This window comes from Coregonus clupeaformis, chromosome 16 (genome assembly GCF_020615455.1).
Source record: "Coregonus clupeaformis isolate EN_2021a chromosome 16, ASM2061545v1, whole genome shotgun sequence".
In the NCBI taxonomy this organism is placed as follows: domain Eukaryota; kingdom Metazoa; phylum Chordata; class Actinopteri; order Salmoniformes; family Salmonidae; genus Coregonus; species Coregonus clupeaformis.
The window spans coordinates 37,879,214-37,898,463 of record NC_059207.1 but is presented as its reverse complement, the minus strand read 5'-3'; the positions used below and the strand labels follow the sequence as shown (position 1 = coordinate 37,898,463).

At 42.4% G+C, this 19,250-nt stretch overlaps 2 protein-coding genes across 3 annotated transcripts; both read left to right on the top strand.

The window, feature by feature from the left end:
* Positions 1 to 4,258: 4,258 nt before the first annotated feature.
* LOC121583962 (immediate early response gene 5-like protein) lies at positions 4,259 to 5,702 on the top strand. Its single transcript, XM_045225915.1, has one exon. The coding sequence runs from the start codon at positions 4,406 to 4,408 to the stop codon at positions 5,300 to 5,302; it is 897 nt and encodes a 298-aa protein (XP_045081850.1). The 5' UTR covers positions 4,259 to 4,405; the 3' UTR covers positions 5,303 to 5,702.
* Positions 5,703 to 7,189: 1,487 nt separating this feature from the next.
* On the top strand, positions 7,190 to 15,490 carry LOC121584784 (carnitine O-acetyltransferase-like). Of its 2 annotated transcripts, none has more exons than XM_041900895.2 (14): positions 7,190 to 7,387; positions 8,349 to 8,627; positions 8,982 to 9,100; positions 10,276 to 10,329; positions 10,956 to 11,121; positions 11,276 to 11,450; positions 11,900 to 12,078; positions 12,195 to 12,295; positions 13,316 to 13,435; positions 13,530 to 13,652; positions 13,764 to 13,899; positions 13,999 to 14,061; positions 14,188 to 14,325; positions 14,545 to 15,490. In XM_041900895.2, exons 1-14 carry the CDS (start codon positions 7,361 to 7,363, stop codon positions 14,758 to 14,760), a joined length of 1,896 nt encoding a protein of 631 aa, XP_041756829.1. In that variant the 5' UTR covers positions 7,190 to 7,360; the 3' UTR covers positions 14,761 to 15,490. The 2 variants fall into 2 exon arrangements, with proteins under 2 accessions (XP_041756829.1, XP_041756830.1); XM_041900896.2 differs by having other exon boundaries at positions 7,191 to 7,387; positions 8,354 to 8,627.
* The last annotated feature ends 3,760 nt before the right edge of the window (positions 15,491 to 19,250 follow it).

Sequence of the window (19,250 nt, the reverse complement as noted above, 5' to 3'; positions counted from 1 at the left end):
ATTCAGGCTGTAACACAACAAAATGTGGAATAAGTCAATGCGTATGAATACTTTCTGAAGGCACTGTATGTGAAATTATGAATGTGTTCATATCTGCATGTTTCTGACATGAAGGGAGTTGATAAACCACATCACTGTCAAAGACTGAGGTCTTAAATGTTCAACTTGAAGGGCAATCCAGGAGAATAACCCACTGACTGACAGACAGACACATCTGGGCCCAGTTTAGACAGGATGATTGAAGCAGTCAAACAACTTGCTGACATGTTTTCTCTTCTGTTCACAATTGAGTTCTACTCTACTCTGAACCATCCTTCCTATAAGATTTGCCAACAGGCCACCAATTTGTTGGGCAATTAATTTTTTGCAGCAATTACATCACTTTTTTTTCAATGCATAATTCAAATATTTTCTAGTCACTGAAAGCTTCTTGTTTAATTTTGATAGGTCTTAAAATCAATCTACAGGTATGTACTGTATGGTCCTGTACCATGACAGGGAGTAATATTTCATAAAGGCAGGTATCGAAGTGGAAAGAATAGTAGGACTATGCATTGGCATATACATAGTCGCCTCTACTTATCGTTTGTGACTAGCATGACTTCCACAGAGTGGCAGCAAGGCTGCACTCTGGCTGCACTGCAGAGCCTCTCTCTGACAGTCATGCTCCCTCACATTAGGCTGGCAGGGACTGATGCAGCCTCATAAATACAAACCCATTCCCCACACCGACCGACCGCCCACCTGACTACCTGACTGACTGACTGCAGGAGGCCACACCAATTAACGCATTGAGCAGCACAACTATTTGCATACATATTAAAGTGATGCCTATAAAAAATACAAAGAGGGAGAGAAAGAAAGGGGGAGAGGGAGATGTAGCGAAAGAGAGGTTATGCAAACAAGGCTTAAATCAAATATGCAGGAGCTAGCTAGTATCGCTCAGGAACAAATCTGCATGCTTCTACAGGCAAGTGAGAGAGCCCCACTTGGACAGTGAAGTGACTGACTGTCAGAGATGCACATGGTCAAGAGGACACCCTACAGGGCACCATGGTATTGATCACCGTGTCATGTCAAAACACGTCTAATTAAGCCCCTTAGAACAGTGAACCATTGTGATAGCTATGCTGATTGGCTTGGCTAAGCCAAGGTGACTGTGTATGTGAGAAATAAAACAGCATGTCCAGGCAGTGTGGAAAATATGAAAAATATTAATGTACCTCATTTAGCAATGGCATCACCTCAGTTCATGTTGTTTCTGGCAGTGTTCAGGCAAGGAAGCTCAGTGTTCTTAAAACACAATGTACTGGTCTAAGAATTGGGAGTACTGCCATGCTGGGTTTTCCCTGACTGTGTGTGTAGGAGTAGTAGTCTACATGTTGCACACCCTTGAACCCTTTTTCCTGTTTTCCAGTCAGAGCATGAGGCAGGGAACCAGGGCATTCTGTAAAGGTGATCATACGCACAGGAAATGGAAAACTGTGGAGGAAACTAGTAACAGGATATCTTGGGAATAACATAAAGGGTATAGAGATAAAGATCTGAAACACAAGGTTGATTTATGTAGCCTCAGAAAAATCCATTGCATGTGGTTTGGAATAGAGAGTGTTTTCTTTATTTTTCTCGCTGTGTGACATGCACATACAGAACACACGGAAACATTTTGTGTAAAGCTTAAGCTCTGTGAAAAAAAGCTACATTTTCAGACTTTCTACTGATTTCTCCCCCTTTTCATAGCACGTGTGTTAAATTTAACATACATTTTCATATGTGAATGGATTGAATTACATACATCTGTTTCCCACATGTAACATCAAAGAACATTCTGTCTGAATTGGATCATACTGTATATCCACATTATGTGGTTATTAAAGCTAAATCCAACCTGTTCATTAAGTGTTCCTTTTTATTTTTAAGGAATGCAGCGTCGTACAGAACCTATGCCACTTTCAACACACCTTGCATCCTGTATATTAAACAGTAACTGATGGTAAAACTTAGGGATGTATTATGATTCAAGGAGGTGTTGGCTCCATAATGAGCCCACAGCAATACATTTTAGTTATATGTTTATTGAGATGGCTAGCAATCTCTTATCGGTTACTGACGGGGTAAAGTAAAATCCATGCTATCGCACATTTGTGTGGTGCTCAAATGTTGACATTTGCTGTCTTTGTTAGAGCTTTGAAATGGGAGTGTAGCATTAACAAAGTGGAATTCTGGCAATATACAGTATCATGTTTACAACTGGCTATTCAATTTCCAATAAGTATTCTATACCTGACTTTTTCTTGAGAAGGTTGCAGGTAGTCTCTTCTGCTGTCTATCATAAGGATGCTTCCTGGACCTGGAGTGGTAAAATATGAATAAAACACAATTTCTCTGCCTCCACCCTCATCTCTATCCTGCTCTTCCCCCTCCATCGACATATTTCGTCATGGTTATGAATCTATATCCCTTGTGATACACAAGGTGTCACCAAAACCCCATACTAGTACACTGAGACTATTTTCTCTGTTAAAACAGACAGAAGCACTGCATTGTCACTAGCTGCCGTTTCTCCGTCTTGCCTATCACTAATTTCTGAAGCCCATTCTTTCTCACTGAGTAAATTGAGGCCACTTGTATACTTCCTTGCATTGTTTCTCCTTGGTTTGATCATGTAGCTGTTTGAACAAGTAATGGAGTTATTGTCAATTGTGCTAAGGGCAAGTAAGGTAATTAACATGTTATAATATGGACATTTTTATACTGCTGCTCAAGTGTAAAATACAATCTGAGTGCTTTTGTATCCTTTAAATTACAATATTTAATTTAGAGTTAGACAAGGATGGCAGACAAGACGGGCGTATCACATATGTGCATTAGCACCACTGTAGATGTCTCTCTGTCTGTCAGAGAGTGTGACATGGTGTTAAACATTTGACCTTCATCCTGGTAGTGCTTGGTGCTGTTATATGCCCCACTCTGACAGTGATGTTAACTGTGTGCAACTGTCATAGTGTATGTGCCCTGACTTGACATTTTGAATGTCAGTGTCAAGAAAAAGGAAATAAATGGCTGTGGATGAGATTGAGCGCTTTCAGTCATTGCACAGGTGCATTCAAGTTTTCTTATTGGGTATTTTCTTTCATTCCTATCCTTTATTACACTTAAATACTCGAACAACACTGACTTTAGTATAATGGCAGTATGCTGTATGGTTCTCACGATGCCTCCTTCTCTGCCAGTGTGTTATATTTTAAAGATATTTGAGTGATCACGTTGTGGGTTTGGGAAATCCCTTGTGTCAAACTTTTAAAAAAGCAATAATGAGTCACACTCATTTGAGTCCCTCATTCTGGACCCATTGAAAAATACACACCCAAACACTGACAACAATGCTACACTGACAGACATACCATCACACATGCACCCATGTCTACCAAGTTTACATACAGTATTATCAGGCCATAATAGCCTTAAAGATGTTATTATTATTGTTTAAAAAAATTAGTGGTTAGGCCTACCTCTATTACTGTAACCTTTTTGGCAGAACATGAAAGGCGTGTGCAGGTGTTCTGTATGATGTCAGCTATCTGTCTACTACCAGCAGATGTGCAGCTCGGTAGTCTGATAGATTAGTCTATCAACAGGGAGCTTTCCCAACCAGACCTAAATGCTTCATGACAAAGAGGTTTCCGTGAATCACTGGGACTTTATGACATCACCTCCAGGTGCAGATGCACTGATTCATCCCTAACCTGTGTGTGTGTGTGTGTGTGTGTGTGTGTGTGTGTGTGTGTGTGTGTGTGTGTGTGTGTGTGTGTGTGTGTGTGTGTGTGTGTGTGTGTGTGTGAGAACACAATTAATTATTTCATTATTCAATGAATTACTGCACATCTCAGGCACTGATTCACTAGCTCATATGTGTGATGAGATGAAATAGTAAGTAATTTAATTAATTTAAATGTTTGAAGATGTACAAAATAAATAGCAATACCAGAAGTACAACCACTTATTATCATTGTGGAGAAATGAATTCCTACTTATGCGTAATGCGCAATTGTGCATCTAGGTGCGCTTTTGCCGCACATATATTTGAATGGTATAGAAGAACCGCCTCTCTCTCATTGGCCAGTACATACTACAAGGCGAGGCAAGCGAGTCAGTCTTTGACAACGCCGGGGTTTCGTTGGTGGAAACCGTGATGGGGAGGAACCTATGTGAGATGTCTATAAATTGTTCCCAGCAATAATTGGCGTAAATCCATGCCCATACCCAGAAAGCATGAGAAAACATGTTCAGATTTTCTCCACGAATTTAGTTCTATAATAGGCAAATTACTGCTATTTTTACGCACAGAAGACAGTCTATTTTATTCACTAGAGTCGGTGAAAAATAAAAGTGCACATTTATTATCATGGAATGTGCAGTTGACGCACAGAATCTGATCTCTATTTCTTTGCGGAAAATCCATAACTCCAGGATGCAGAGAGGGGGTATCAAGCTCCACAAGAACTTGCTGGTCACGTATGTCCTGAGGAACGCTAGAGACTTTTACATGAGCATGGAGTTTGCAGAAATGTACAGCTGCCTACAGCAGAACGGGGAGATGAGGACTGTCTGTGATGAAAAGCAGGACTCTTTTGAATTTACCGGGAACTGTGAGGATCTAGCTGGTGAGTTTTGTTGCAACTACACTGCGGATGTGTTGGACACTTACCACTGCACAGCGCCACAATCGTCTTGCCACCCAGCAATGGTGCCCGAAGCTCACATCCAAACGGCACCTGCCTGTCTCATGGCTCCTGTCTATCAATGTGACTCTAACCTCAAGGACTCGGGGATCTGCTGGGACTGTCATGCGGAACGTTACACATCCAACCGGGACATTCCTGTGTCAAACACACACAACCAAAAGACTGTATTGGACTTGGACACACATGTGGTGACTACTGTCGAGAATGGATATCTCCCCCCAGACTACTGCGTGTCATTGAAACAACATGGTCAGGGCCCGCAAAGTTCTCATAAGAAACGAAAAATTGATTCAAGTGATGCTTCTGATTCCGATTATCTGTCAGACTTTGTGCCTATGTCATGCAAACGCATCAGGTCTGATGAGGTTTCTTGTTGTAATTCCGAACAACTGGACACAACGAACATCTCCAACCTCATGTCAGTGTTAGGCTCGGGGTTTACTGAGCTGTTGAACTGGCAAACGGACGTGGAACAGGTAGTAAACGGACAAACAAAGTGTTGTAAACAAGCATTGGCGGGCAGCGGTGCATGGACTAGAGCAATTGAGGCTTTTTGATTGACACACTTTACTTTTTCTACAAACCATTGGTGGTCTCAAATAAAATACACAATTGATATACTTCACACTGTTCTGCTCTCTTTCATTTTAAAAGGTGTTGAACTCAATTTATATTGCACTTTGGGGATAGGGCGCGCACGATGTGTGTAATTACCTATGTAAACCCTGGTTTGCTGATGCTATGAAGGCCATTGAGGGGCTTTGAAGCCACCGGTCGGCCATATTGGCATTCCTCAGTAGGCGCGGTCCTCAGTAGGAATTAATAGAATTTGTACAGTATTTCAGTCAAATGTTTCAAGGGCAAAAGTACATGTATTTAAGTATTTTTGTTGTATTGGGGACAGTAACATTAGTAATCTCAAAAAATTATACTGAAAGGAAAATATTTTCATATATTCTTCAAAAGTGTATGTGTATCTTACATTAAGGTGTCTGTAATAAAATAAATGTGGCTAAACGAATGTGAACAATAAATGTATTTCTATAGCTTCCAAAATATATTTTTTTACGCCGGTGGGGGAGTGCGAAGATGGAGGTAGGGTGGCTTCAACACAGTGCATCAAATAGTAATCTAGTGTGTATATATAATTCGTTGGATGTGGCCCTTTCTCCTGCACCAGGTTGTTGCCTTGATGTCGCCTTGCTCAAATATGTGATGCAGAACCAGCTCCACCATGCGATAATGGAAAATAACTACACCAATTTATTGGCCAACAATTTTTTATTACTCCCGTGAAATTATAAGAAAATGAACAGGTGTGTTATGCATTTCATAGGCTAATATAAGCTAATGTTTTAATTAGGCCTGTAGACCAAGTACATTTTTGTTTAATGATGTCTTACACAATTTCTGTGCCATCATACTTAATTATGGCCCTCTACAACGCAAGGGGGTATCATTTTGGTAACTAAAGAATACCGTTTATTTACAATGTATCCAGTTGCGTGAATATATGTATCAAGCCAGTATGATTGAATATGGGTCAGCGCTATCCGTGTTCTTCGGGACGTCCCTACCCTAAACCCTAACCTTAACCTTTAACAAACACTAACTAACCGTGTAGCTCAGTTGGTAGAGCATGGCGTTTACAACGCCTGGGTTGTGGGTTGGGGTATGAAATATATATTTTTTAAATGTATGCACTCACTAACTGTAAGTCGCTCTGGATAATAGCGTCTGCTAAATGACTAAAATGTAAAAATGTAACCCAAGATAGACCAGAGCCTGCAAATGAATCATAGCGGGCAGAACAAGCAAGGGGATGGGCAGAGCCACGCACGAGCTAGTGAGATCTATTGGCGAGTTCTAGCATTTATTTGCATATTTCCGTTAGGGAACGTCTACTCCGTTAAATTCGTGTGTGCAATAACTCATTTCGCCCTTGCACTCCTTCTCAATAACGCCATTTTTAGAAAGGGTAAAGTCTACAAAACGCAGTACACCCTGTTCAAAAAATATATATTTTAATTTTGGAAACAGAAAACTGTATGGAGATTAAATGTTTAATCGATGAGAACATTTGCAGAATGTCGGCCAAAATCCATCTCGCTCCATCTTCTCCCCACTGCCGGCCACCATATTTGGTAGTGAGTTGAAACGCTAACCGGATGCTTCACATTTATACATTTATCTGTGCCTTCTCTTTCAATGGGGTACGGACGTCCCAAGGTTCCCAGATAGCGAGGACCGATTGAATATAGGCAACAATTTAGCCCTCTCCAGGGGTATATTCATTACGGAAACCGTTTATTGTTTAAGAACCAAACGGAAGCAAACAGAACGAAACGGGGAGGAACCTACTTGAATTTGTCCAATAGAAACTCTCGTTTGAGTTTTCCGTTTGGAGTAAACTGTTTCTGTTGCAGACGAAACGTTTTGCAACAGCCATAGGTTATATGGTTTTGGATCATGTCCGGAGGGGGGCGTAGAACACCGACATTTCTAAGTAACAAACTTCATACGTAGGCTACGTCCTTGAGGCATGAAATGACAGCTCGAGGTGTTTTTTAAAATTGACAACAAGCAAAGCCTTGCGTAGCCATTTCTATGAAAAAATGCTGGGTCTTCTTGTGAGAGCCGTGGTGAGTCAAACGTTTTTATAGCCTAGTTCATGAATGCGCAGTTGTGCGCCCATAACTAAGAACAGTGCGTTCACTATTACTGCTGTAAATGAGGGTGGGGCACCAGGTTAGGCTACTGTTATTATTGTAGCCTAAAATGTCAAATCATGCCACTCTGCATGTCACCACGAAAATCATATCAAATGTGCATTTACTGTATTTACCCCATTGTAACTACCACTAGAGCCTCTATATTAGGTTACAACATGGATAACCGTCAGTTTCAAGGTTTCAAGGTTCATGTCTATATCAGATTAAGATACAACAGTGGGTTAAACTATCATACAATTTGTAATAGCCTACAGATTGCTTTTTAGATGTGGTGTTTGTTTGCATTTTCATTGCAAGGGTTCACGCACTGTAGCAGAACTGGCTATTTATATTCTAACTTTAAAAAGCTGTCAGGAAACTTGACAGCCAAGTACAGTCCAAACAAATAGTCTAACAACCTACTAAACTTGATAGATTTGTTTTGTTCCAAATTTCTGTCATGAAATTAGATCATACAGTGTTCTAGCAATCTATTCTTTCAAACGGTTTTTGGATTCATGCAATAGGATTATGTTGATCACTCCTTTTTACATTGAAACTAATGTAAATACATGTTAATCACATTGTTAATCGATTTATTAATCACAGTTTTGTCTGTTTTATTATGTTATGGTTTCTGTTGTAATGGCCCTCTGTGTTATGGTGTTGACAGTTGCTGGCTGATATAGGCCTATACATCAGCTCTGTGGTTGTCAACCAACATTGCTGATGTATTTTATAAGCCAATGGGATTATCAACTATGGATATTAATATTTTAGATACTTTAAGACACAAAATATCGACCTAGATATGTATGATATTTAATTATGTCATATTGAATGCAAAACAAATTATTTATTAGAAATACAAAGACAGTACATTTTTTTTAAGCTAAGGTCAGGCTTGGTGAAGCCATGTCACCTGGTCAAGCCGGCGTCAGTGACCATCCTCCCAGAGAGGTCTTCGCACCACCAGGACAATTTGCCCAAGCTGCCAGTGCCTCCACTGAGGCAGACATTTGAGCGCTACCTGTTGATGCTGGAGCCCCTGCTCAGTGAGGAGGAGCTGGATCACACACGCAAGCTGGTCAAGGAGTTCCTCATTCCTGGTGGGGTGGGGGACAGGTTGCAGAGAAGCCTGGAGCGCAGAGCCAGCAACAAAGAAAACTGGGTGGGTACATACTGTAGTTGAACAGAGAAGGTCACATAAAGAAGAGGGTTATGTAGTAGGGCAGCGCATGGCCCAAAGAGGTTGAAAGAAGAATAGAATAAGTCCTTAGAGGGATACAGGCAGCATAAAACAAAATATCCGTGTTGATTGGCAGGAAAAGATACCTGTATTACATCCATTATGCAATTACTTAAATGTGATGTTTATTCCATCCATTTCCCCCACATTTCAAGATTACATTTAACATTTACCCATAGGTTTACTTCCTTGCATATGTCATAACCTGTGAATGTGTTTAGGAGAAAATGATCTGATACTTGCTGGACTATAGTATTGTCATTGCTGTTTATGCAGCTCACAGAGTGGTGGATGCAGTCAGCCTATCTGGATTCCCGGATGCCTGTGGCAGTCTATTCCAGCCCTGGGGTGGTCCTGCCCCGCATGACCTTCCAAGATCGCCAAGGACAAATGAGGTGAGCAACAAGGAACCATGCGTGTCTGAGACCACTGTACTGTAGGCCTAGAGACTGAAACCAGCCATTGTGACAAGACAGTTTAGATGCCCTCCCTCCATCAGCCCTCCCGCCATCACTGAAAAGTATTTATGGCTGCCCTACACATAAATGAAAAGCACATGTTTATAGGCCTACTGCTTCTTAAAAAGCAAGTTAGTAGAAAGTGATTGACTTTAGTGTTGTATTACACCATAGCTCTTGTGAACTCGAGAATAGGCTTGAGTTTCATACTGACCTTTAGACAGACTTCCCCTTCGTGCTGGCTATTTTAGGCACATTGGCTGTTCAAAGCATTGCTCAGCTTTTTTGGACCACAGTGACCAATGGTGTACACAGTCAACATTGTGGGCTTACGTGGCTTTTTATTGAGCATAACGTGTCAGCGAATGTACTATGAGAGAGAGCATGCACACATGAGCGTAAGAGTGGGCAGCCGTTGAGTTGTCTTCAGCTGAACCATTCACGTAAACATTTGCCGGTATGTGGTACTGCTTCGACATTACGGACAGTGCCAAACGTCTACAGTAGGCTAGAAGAGGATACTACAGCAGACTCCAATGCTCATATGAAAAGCCAATGATTCAACAATATACTGTACTGTACAGTGGTCCTCTGTAGCTCAGCTGGTAGAGCACGGCGCTTGTAACGCCAGGGTAGTGGGTTCGATCCCCGGGACCATCCATACACAACATTAAAAAAAAAAATGTATGCACGCATGACTGTAAGTCGCTTTGGATAAAAGCGTCTGCTAAATGGCATATTATTATTATTACACCATCTTAGACACTAGACTAGAGTGACACAGACAGTTCACTAAATGCAGAAATATAGAATCAAAATAGACAGATGTTTGTTATAATAATAATCATGGTCCTGAGTCTGACGTAAGCAAGTCTGGTTGGAGATAAAATAATAATAATTGTTTATTTTGACATGCACCGGATAGGTGCAGTGAAATGTGTTGTTTTACAAGGTCAGCCATAGCAGTAGTATGGCGCCCCTGAAGCAAATTAGGGTAGATTATGTGAATAGAACATGAGATGGGGGAGCACTGAAAGGCTGAATGTCAGTTGGATGAAGAAATACCATATATGGTATCATTATTAATTAATTCAACAATGTTTTCTGCTCAGGTTTGCTGCAAAATTGATTGCAGGGGTTTTGGACTTCAAAAAAATGATTGACAGGTTAGTAATATTGATATAGAAAATACTATCTATTTTAATGATATACAGGTAACTGCCAAAATGATGGAAACTCTTGAGTAAATGAGGGATACAAAGTATATTGAAAGCAGGTGCTTTCACACAGATGTGATTCCTGAGTTAATTAAGCAATTAACATCCCATCATGCTTAGGGTCATGTATAAAAATGCAGGGCAGGCCATTATTTTAGCTACCATGGCTACGCCCCCATAGGATGACAATGCCGCCATCCACAGGGCACAAGTGGTCACTTAATGGTTTGATGAGCATGAAAACTATGTAAGTCATTTGCCATGGCCATCTCAGTCACCAGATCTCCCAATTGAACACTTACGGGAGATTCTGGAGCGGTGCCTGAGACAGCGTTTTCCACTACCATCAACAAAACACCAAATGATGGAATTTGTCGTGGAAGAATGGTGTCGCATCCCTCCAATAGAGTTCCAGACACTTGTAGAATCTATGCCAAGGTGCATTTAAGCTTTTCTGGCTCGTGGTGGCACAACAGCCTATTAAGACACCTTATGTCGGTGTTTCCTTTATTTTGTCAGTAACCTGTACATCTAACGTGTTCGTCACCCTGGCTGACTCTAACTCTGTGTCACAGTGAGACCTTGCCTATTGAGTATTTGGGTGGGAAGCCTCTGTGTATGGACCAGTACTACCAGATCCTGTCCTCCTGTCGTATCCCTGGACCAAAGAGAGACACTGTGGTCAACCACGCTATCGGGAAAGTGGCCCCTAATCACATCACTGTGGTCCATAACTTCCAGGTACACTAGAACTTTGTTTTGGTCTTTTTGATGCTGCTTTATGTTGCTACAACACAGAGAGGAAATCAATCACGTTGTTGCATTGTTAGTTTATTGTCTGTAACCCACTTAACCAGATCTCAAATGCTGATTAGCCTTCTCCCTCTGGCCTTAGTTCTTTGTCCTGGATGTGTATAACAGCGATGGCTCCCCACTGACTGTGGACCAGATCTACATGCAACTGGAGAAGGTCTGGAACTCGTCCCTGCAGAGCAACAAGGAGCCTATCGGCATTCTGACCTCCCAGCACCGCAACACCTGGGGCAAGGCCTACAACAACCTCATCAAGGGTACGGCCATGGAGGGGGGACATCACTATGACAGTGAGGGCTCAGAGGAGCATATAGGGTGACCCACCAAATAAACAAAACCCTAACCCATTCTTGAGCCATGACGTAAGAGTAACTCTGTCGTAACTCTGTCGTAGCCAATTGGCCCAGCGTCGTCCAGGGTAGGGGAGGGAATGGCCGGCAGGGATGTAGCTCAGTTGATAGAGCATGGCGTTTGCAACACCAGGGTTGTGGGTTTGATTCCCACAGGGGGTATGAAAAAAAGAATAATGTATGCACTCACTTACTGTAAGTCGCTCTGGATAAGAGCGTCTGCTAAATGACTAAAATGTAAAATGTAAATGTAAATGGAACAACCTATCACTTTGGACACACTGTTTTAGAGCAATTGGTCTATGATTTCCTCTAGGTCCTTGTTGGGTTGCTTATTGTAGCGTTTCTTTCCCTAGACAAGACAAATAAGGAGTCTGTCCGTGCTATCCAGAAAAGCATATTCACAGTGTGTCTAGATGCCCCCATGCCACAGATGTCTGAGCAGCGGTACCAGAGTCGTGTCGCTGCCCAGATGCTGCATGGTGGAGGGAGTCGCTGGAACAGTGGCAACCGCTGGTTTGATAAGACGTTACAGGTGAGCTCTGAGACTAGAGCTATAGAACAAAGGTTGCATCCTCCCAGATATTGTACTTCATATTTTTAATCACAAGCCTCTTGCAATTTTTATAATGTTTGTTATTTAATCCCCAGTTTATTGTGGGTGAAGATGGTACCTGTGGTCTGGTGTATGAGCATGCCCCAGCTGAAGGCCCACCCATTGTCTTCTTGGTGGATCATGTGGTTGAGTACATGTAAGGCATTACAGGATATATTTCATTCATTGATTAATGGTACACAGTATTTCTATGGTCACTGTGTACTCTAGAGAAGAACTTCGGCACAGATTGCTGGTTGCAATGGCTATTTTTCCAACCGGATCAGGTGCATTATGCCTGAGCATAGCAAGCATTTTGAAGATTTCCTATTGTCAAGTTCAGATAGTGCCTCATCTTTTTAAAAACTTGGTTAACTATCATTTGGAGCCTACTGACCATGACCAGGCTGTGACCATGACCCTGGCCTACTGACCATGACCAGGCTGTGACCATGACCCTGGCCTACTGACCATGACCAGGCTGTGACCATGACCCTGGCCTACTGACCATGACCCTGGCCTACTGACCATGACCAGGCTGTGACCATGACCCTGGCCTACTGACCATGACCAGGCTGTGACCATGACCCTGGCCTACTGACCATGACCCTGGCCTACTGACCATGACCCTGGCCTACTGACCTTGACCAGGCTGTGACCATGACCCTGGCCTACTGACCATGACCAGGCTGTGACCATGACCCTGGCCTACTGACCATGACCCTGGCCTACTGACCATGACCCTGGCCTACTGACCTTGACCAGGCTGTGACCATGACCCTGGCCTACTGAATGTTACCCTGCCTCTCTTGAAAGAGGCAATCAGCAGTTGCTACATCAATTTTTATACCCATTGATTCTTGAAGAATATAACTTATAAATGCCTCATGAGCTTAGTTTAACTGTCGTACCACATCAACCCATAATATAAGCATGTTTTACTCCAATGTTTGTAAACAAAGTAAAGGGAAACAAACACTGTTTAGCCTCAAAACATGGTTAAAACTACCAACATGGATGGTCAGTCCTTGCATCCATAGCTCTGTCTATGAATTTGAGTGGTTACATTTCTCCAGCCCCATCCCTCAGCTTTTTACCGAAACAGTGGCGGGGCTTTGTTATTGTTTCAACTGCTGATTGGCCCTTTGAGGTGTAATGTTTTGTGTTGTTTAAACAGGAGGAGGATGGAGGTAGTACGCACTCCCATGACCCCTCTGCCCATGCCTCCCAAACTGCGTTTCAACATCACACCTGAGGTGAAGAAGGATATTGAGTCGGCCAAGCAGAATATGAACATGTATGTACAGTCTGTTTCAGTTTTCCTAGCAGTTTCTATTCAAACGTGTCTTTGAAGTGTTTCTCACTCTTTGGCTGACTCTTTTATTCCCCAGAATGTCACATGACTTGGATGTGAACGTGGTCTTCTTTTCTGACTATGGGAGAAATGTTCCAAGGGCGCACAAGTTGAGTCCAGATGCTTTTATACAAATGGCTCTACAGCTTGCCTACTTCAGGTGGGTTTCATTAAATTTTTACTCTAACAAAACATCATCTGAAACTTCAGTTGGGTTATCTTAACCTGTCACTTTGACACATTTGAGACTTACTGCTCTTTCATGTTTCAGAATGTATAAGATGTGCTGTTCCACCTATGAGAGTGCGTCCTTGCGTATGTTTGCACTTGGTCGAACAGACACCATCCGCTCCTGCTCCAACGAGTCGCTCAAATTTGTCCAGGCGATGGAGGACCCAGCTAAACCGGTGAGTCAACTATGAAACCTGGATGTTGACAGTAAATAGACATTAACCACTGACTGTTACTGTACTGCAATGATGTATGTTTTTCCTATATGTTGACAGAACACAGAGAAGGTGTCTCTATTGGACAAGGCATGCCAAGCCCACAGAGAATCCACTCATATGGTGAGGACTGGAACTCTGCATCAGTTTTTGATGGAAATCTACATTTACTGTAATAATCCATGCTTGTCCCCACTCACTGCAATGTACATTTATTTTGTGCTTTTATGTATGTCCATTACTGAGCAGGCAATTCATGGCCAGGCCATAGACAGACATCTCCTTGGCCTGAAGTTGCAGGCGATTGAAGAATTGACGTCCATGCCAGAGATATTCATGGATACAGCCTATGCTGTGGCTGAACATTTCAATCTCTCCACCAGCCAGGTATGCAAGCTGTTTACGTGAGATATTAAGCATCCCAAAATGCAACATATAAGAAGACAAGTTGCAGACCTGTAGCCAGTGGCAACATGATTAAGAACATAGTACTTGTATGTACAATGTAAGGTTTGGTACTAATTTTAGTTTATTAGACAATAAGGTTTGGACCACATTTGTAAATGCTAATGCCTGAAAGGTAATTTTTCACTGTCTCTTCTTCAGGCTGGTGCTAAGACAGACTGTGTGATGTGCTTCGGTCCAATGGTGCCAGATGGCTATGGAGTATGTTACAACCCCATGGCAGACCACATCAACATTGCCATTACAGCCTTCAACAGCTGTGAAGAGACACATGCTGCCAACTTTGGCCGGGCTGTGAAGAAGGCTCTGAGAAACATGAGGTCTCTGCTGGAGGAGACATCTAAGGCCAAGCAGTGAGGCCCCACAGGGGACATGGCTCCTCTGTAGGGCTGTGTGGGACTGAACCTGTGCTGGAGGTAGTGGGAGAAACTAAAGCCACCCTGGTATATCTAGTGGTGTAACATGGAAAGAGAAGGAGCACTTTGCACTGAGTTAGGTGGACCTTGGAAAGCTTTTGGGCCTTTCAGGTAGACTTGATATGAGTGTGGGAAGGAAAGTCCTTTTATACCCAGAAGACTATACCTGTACTTCAGTGAAAAGTGAGAATGACTGATGGAAAGTTATACATTTCATGTTTAATGATATGGGTTTGTCCATTTCCAGATAGTAAGCACCTTATGTTAAAGAAAGATCCACACCAGATCATGATGACTATATTATGTTTAAACATTATTTTATTTTTTAAGTCTACACATGTTGATGCTGTCTTAAATGTTATTCTGGTGGATTCTACATGTGTTTATTCCGTTTGTTTACCTACATATTTGCTATTTCATATTTAAAAAATAATCAGTTCAAACAGTTACGTTATTTAAGTAATGAAATTGTGTGCCATACTATACCAGACGTGCCATAATAATGACTTGCTTATTGGTTCTGCTGTGATTCACATTGGTAAATGTTTTCTATACAACTAAAAAAACTAAACAAAAGACTGCTGTAATGATAATCATTTACACTTTGAGTATTTATTTTTATGTTACAAAACCTGACAATAATGATTAAATTAAGGAAAAACTGTCCTCCAGTAACTGCCTAAATTCCTGTTTCATTAAATACAGTATAATAGAAAGGCGAGCCACAGATCAAGGGTCCACAAATGAGTATTTCGCTCAGAAGTTCCCCTTGCTATGCAGGAATTCTAACTCTGCCATGTTTCCAGCTGAGCGCCAGTGAAAAAGCTGTTTCCCCTTGAACACGTTGGTCTTCAAGATGTCTACATCTCGTGTCTAATGGAGATGGGATTGGAGACATCATGTTATTTACAATGGCATACAGTGGGGAAAAAAGTATTTAGTCAGCCACCAATTGTGCAAGTTCTCCCACTTAAAAAGATGAGAGAGGCCTGTAATTTTCATCATAGGTACACGTCAACTATGACAGACAAAATGAGAAAAAAAATCCATAAAATCACATTCTAGGATTTTTAATGAATTTATTTGCAAATTATGGTGGAAAATAAGTATTTGGTCAATAACAAAAGTTTCTCAATACTTTGTTATATACCCTTTGTTGGCAATGACACAGGTCAAACGTTTTCTGTAAGTCTTCACAAGGTTTTCACACACTTTTGCTGGTATTTTGGCCCATTCCTCCATGCAGATCTCCTCTAGAGCAGTGATGTTTTGGGGCTGTCGCTGGGCAACACAGACTTTCAACTCCCTCCAAAGATTTTCTATGGGGTTGAGATCTGGAGACTGGGTAGGCCACTCCAGGACCTTGAAATGCTTCTTCCTTCGTTGCCCGGGCGGTGTGTTTGGGATCATTGTCATGCTGAAAGACCCAGCCACGTTTCATCTTCAATGCCCTTGCTGATGGAAGGAGGTTTTCACTCAATCTCACGATACATGGCCCCATTCATTCTTTCCTTTACACGGATCAGTCGTCCTGGTCCCTTTGCAGAAAAACAGCCCCAAAGCATGATGTTTCCACCCCCATGCTTCACAGTAGGTATGGTGTTCTTTGGATGCAACTCAGCATTCTTTGTCCTCCAAACACGACGAGTTGAGTTTTTACCAAAAAGTTCTATTTTGGTTTCATCTGACCATATGACATTCTCCCAATCCTCTTCTGGATCATCCAAATGCACTCTAGCATACTTCAGATGGGCCTGGACATGTACTGGCTTAAGCAGGGGGACACGTCTGGCACTGCAGGATTTGAGTCCCTGGCGGCGTAGTGTGTTACTGATGGTAGACTTTGTTACTTTGGTCCCAGCTCTCTGCAGGTCATTCACTAGGTCCCCCGTGTGGTTCTGGGATTTTTGCTCACCGTTCTTGTGATCATTTTGACCCCACGGGGTGAGATCTTGCGTGGAGCCCCAGATCGAGGGAGATTATCAGTGGTCTTGTATGTCTTCCATTTCCTAATAATTGCTCCCACAGTTGATTTCTTCAAACCAAGCTGCTTACCTATTGCAGATTCAGTCTTCCCAGCCTGGTGCAGGTCTACAATTTTGTTTCTGGTGTCCTTTGACAGCTCTTTGGTCTTGGCCATAGTGGAGTTTGGAGTGTGACTGTTTGAGGTTGTGGACAGGTGTCTTTTATACTGATAACAAGTTCAAACAGGTGCCATTAATACAGGTAACGAGTGGAGGACAGAGGAGCCTCTTAAAGAAGAAGTTACAGGTCTGTGAGAGCCAGAAATCTTGCTTGTTTGTAGGTGACCAAATACTTATTTTCCACCATAATTTGCAAATAAATTCATAAAAAATCCTACAATGTGATTTTCTGGAAAAATTTTCCTCAATTTGTCTGTCATAGTTGACGTGTACCTATGATGAAAATTACAGGCCTCTCTCATCTTTTTAAGTGGGAGAACTTGCACAATTGGTGGCTGACTAAATACTTTTTTTCCCCACTGTACATGTCAACATGAAGGTTTATTAATGTACACTCAACTAAACAGTTTGCACTGATATACTGAATACTGAAAAAGCAAGAGAGAACCTTCTCCCTCCTCCCTCACCATAATATGACGGTGGACTGGGTTGCTGTGCTGTTGTCCACGGGGCCCATGCACAGATCCTGGATCCTGATCTTTACTGGGAGGGGCATTGATGAGCACTCGAAAGGTGTGACTGCCCAACGCTGAGGTCATCGCTGGATTCTCAATGACCCCACTGGGACCAAACAGCTGGACATCAGTCTGTGGGAGCAACACTGAGAGGCAAATGGGTATGTCTTAAATGAACCAAATAATGTTATTTGCAATTTTGCATGTCATTCTACCAAATCTATTCTTCTATCACTGTGTAACAGCATGATGGTAATATACCTTCTGTTTCAGCCCATAGCAGCTCCGTACCGTAATACCCTGGTGATGAGTGATTACTCTTCTTGGAGTTCTTCTGACTGCTGTAAGTGAGCTGCACTCTGTTTCCAGGGGACAGGGGATTCTGGTGCACCAGCATGACGTTGGTCCTGGAGGTCAGTTCAGTGTCCTCTATCTGCTCATGTAGCGGACATGAGTTGGGCATGGTCACGTGATGAGGTAACCCTGCCTGCGAACTTCAAAAACCAGTGTCTGCCCTCGGACCAACAGGGAATTTCCTCTTGGTCTATTGGAGTTGGTCCAGCGTATTCTGATGAATGGTACAGAAGCAGAGAGTTCTGCCACCTTACTGGTTCTAGGGGTCAAGGTGGGCATGACTGTGGTGGTCTGTGGGGTGTTCTAGTGATTATTTACAACAATGACATTTGGAAGAAGTAGCTATTACCACAACAAATAAAACATTATTGTTTACTTGTACGTCTCACGATTGACATTATGACTCATATGTCCAAAATAATTTGTAGATCAAAGAAAGGCAGCACAGCACTATGAAACGTTTTCCTGAGACTGAGAGGAGAGACTGAGAGGAGAGACTGAGAGGTGAGACTGAGAGGTGAGACTGCAGGAGGGGCCATCTCCTCCACACATCCCACACACATCCTCTACCTTCCCAGACTGCAACACTCCATCACAGCCAAGCAGCGGGTGGAAGACAAACAGAAATTATAGCCCATTAGCTTATGAGGACATGTCAGGTCTAATAATCTTTCAAATTGTCTCTAGAACGTTCTAAGGTGTAGAAACCCAAGCAGGCCTTTACCTGGCACATCCCCCCTTTGACAAGCTGTGGTGGCACCAAATGGAGCTGGACTTTCTGTTTCATACCGAGTCCTATCCACAAACTGAGACCCACGGTTTACAATTAAGTTCTCTCCCTCTCTCCACATTACCTGCACTGTTCATCCCCTGGTCATGGGGGACAATCAGAGGGATACAGTGGAGGGAGAATGTCAAAAGTCATTTTATATACTGTAGTGGTTTTATTGACCCTCCACCCCACCATTTCCCATTGACGAGGTGTCTTGGCCCAACTGTGACAAATCCAACAGTGTTGGGGGACAAGCACAGGGGCTGGAGCACTGCTTTGCCATGAAGGCCAGCTGAGTCCTCTCACACCGCTACTCAGACAGCAGTGTGAAGGAGGAATGTGGAACATTGCTTGTTGAGTTTATACCCTTAATTTCAGTTGACATCCATTTGACAATCAATTGAACTTTTGATCATAACAATCTTTTGAAAGGAAGCAACTTTACTCTTTCCAATTCAACTCCGTTACTTCCACTCCAAAGCATGTGCATATATACACTTACAGTACTCACTGACATGGAATAAATGGTGCCACAATGTACTGTACCTTGTAAACATGACATACAGGAAGCCCAATGTAAACAAACAGGACCTGTGGAGTTTTACCTGCCAGTGACCAAGTTCAGCCTCTGTATCCTTGCCCTTAC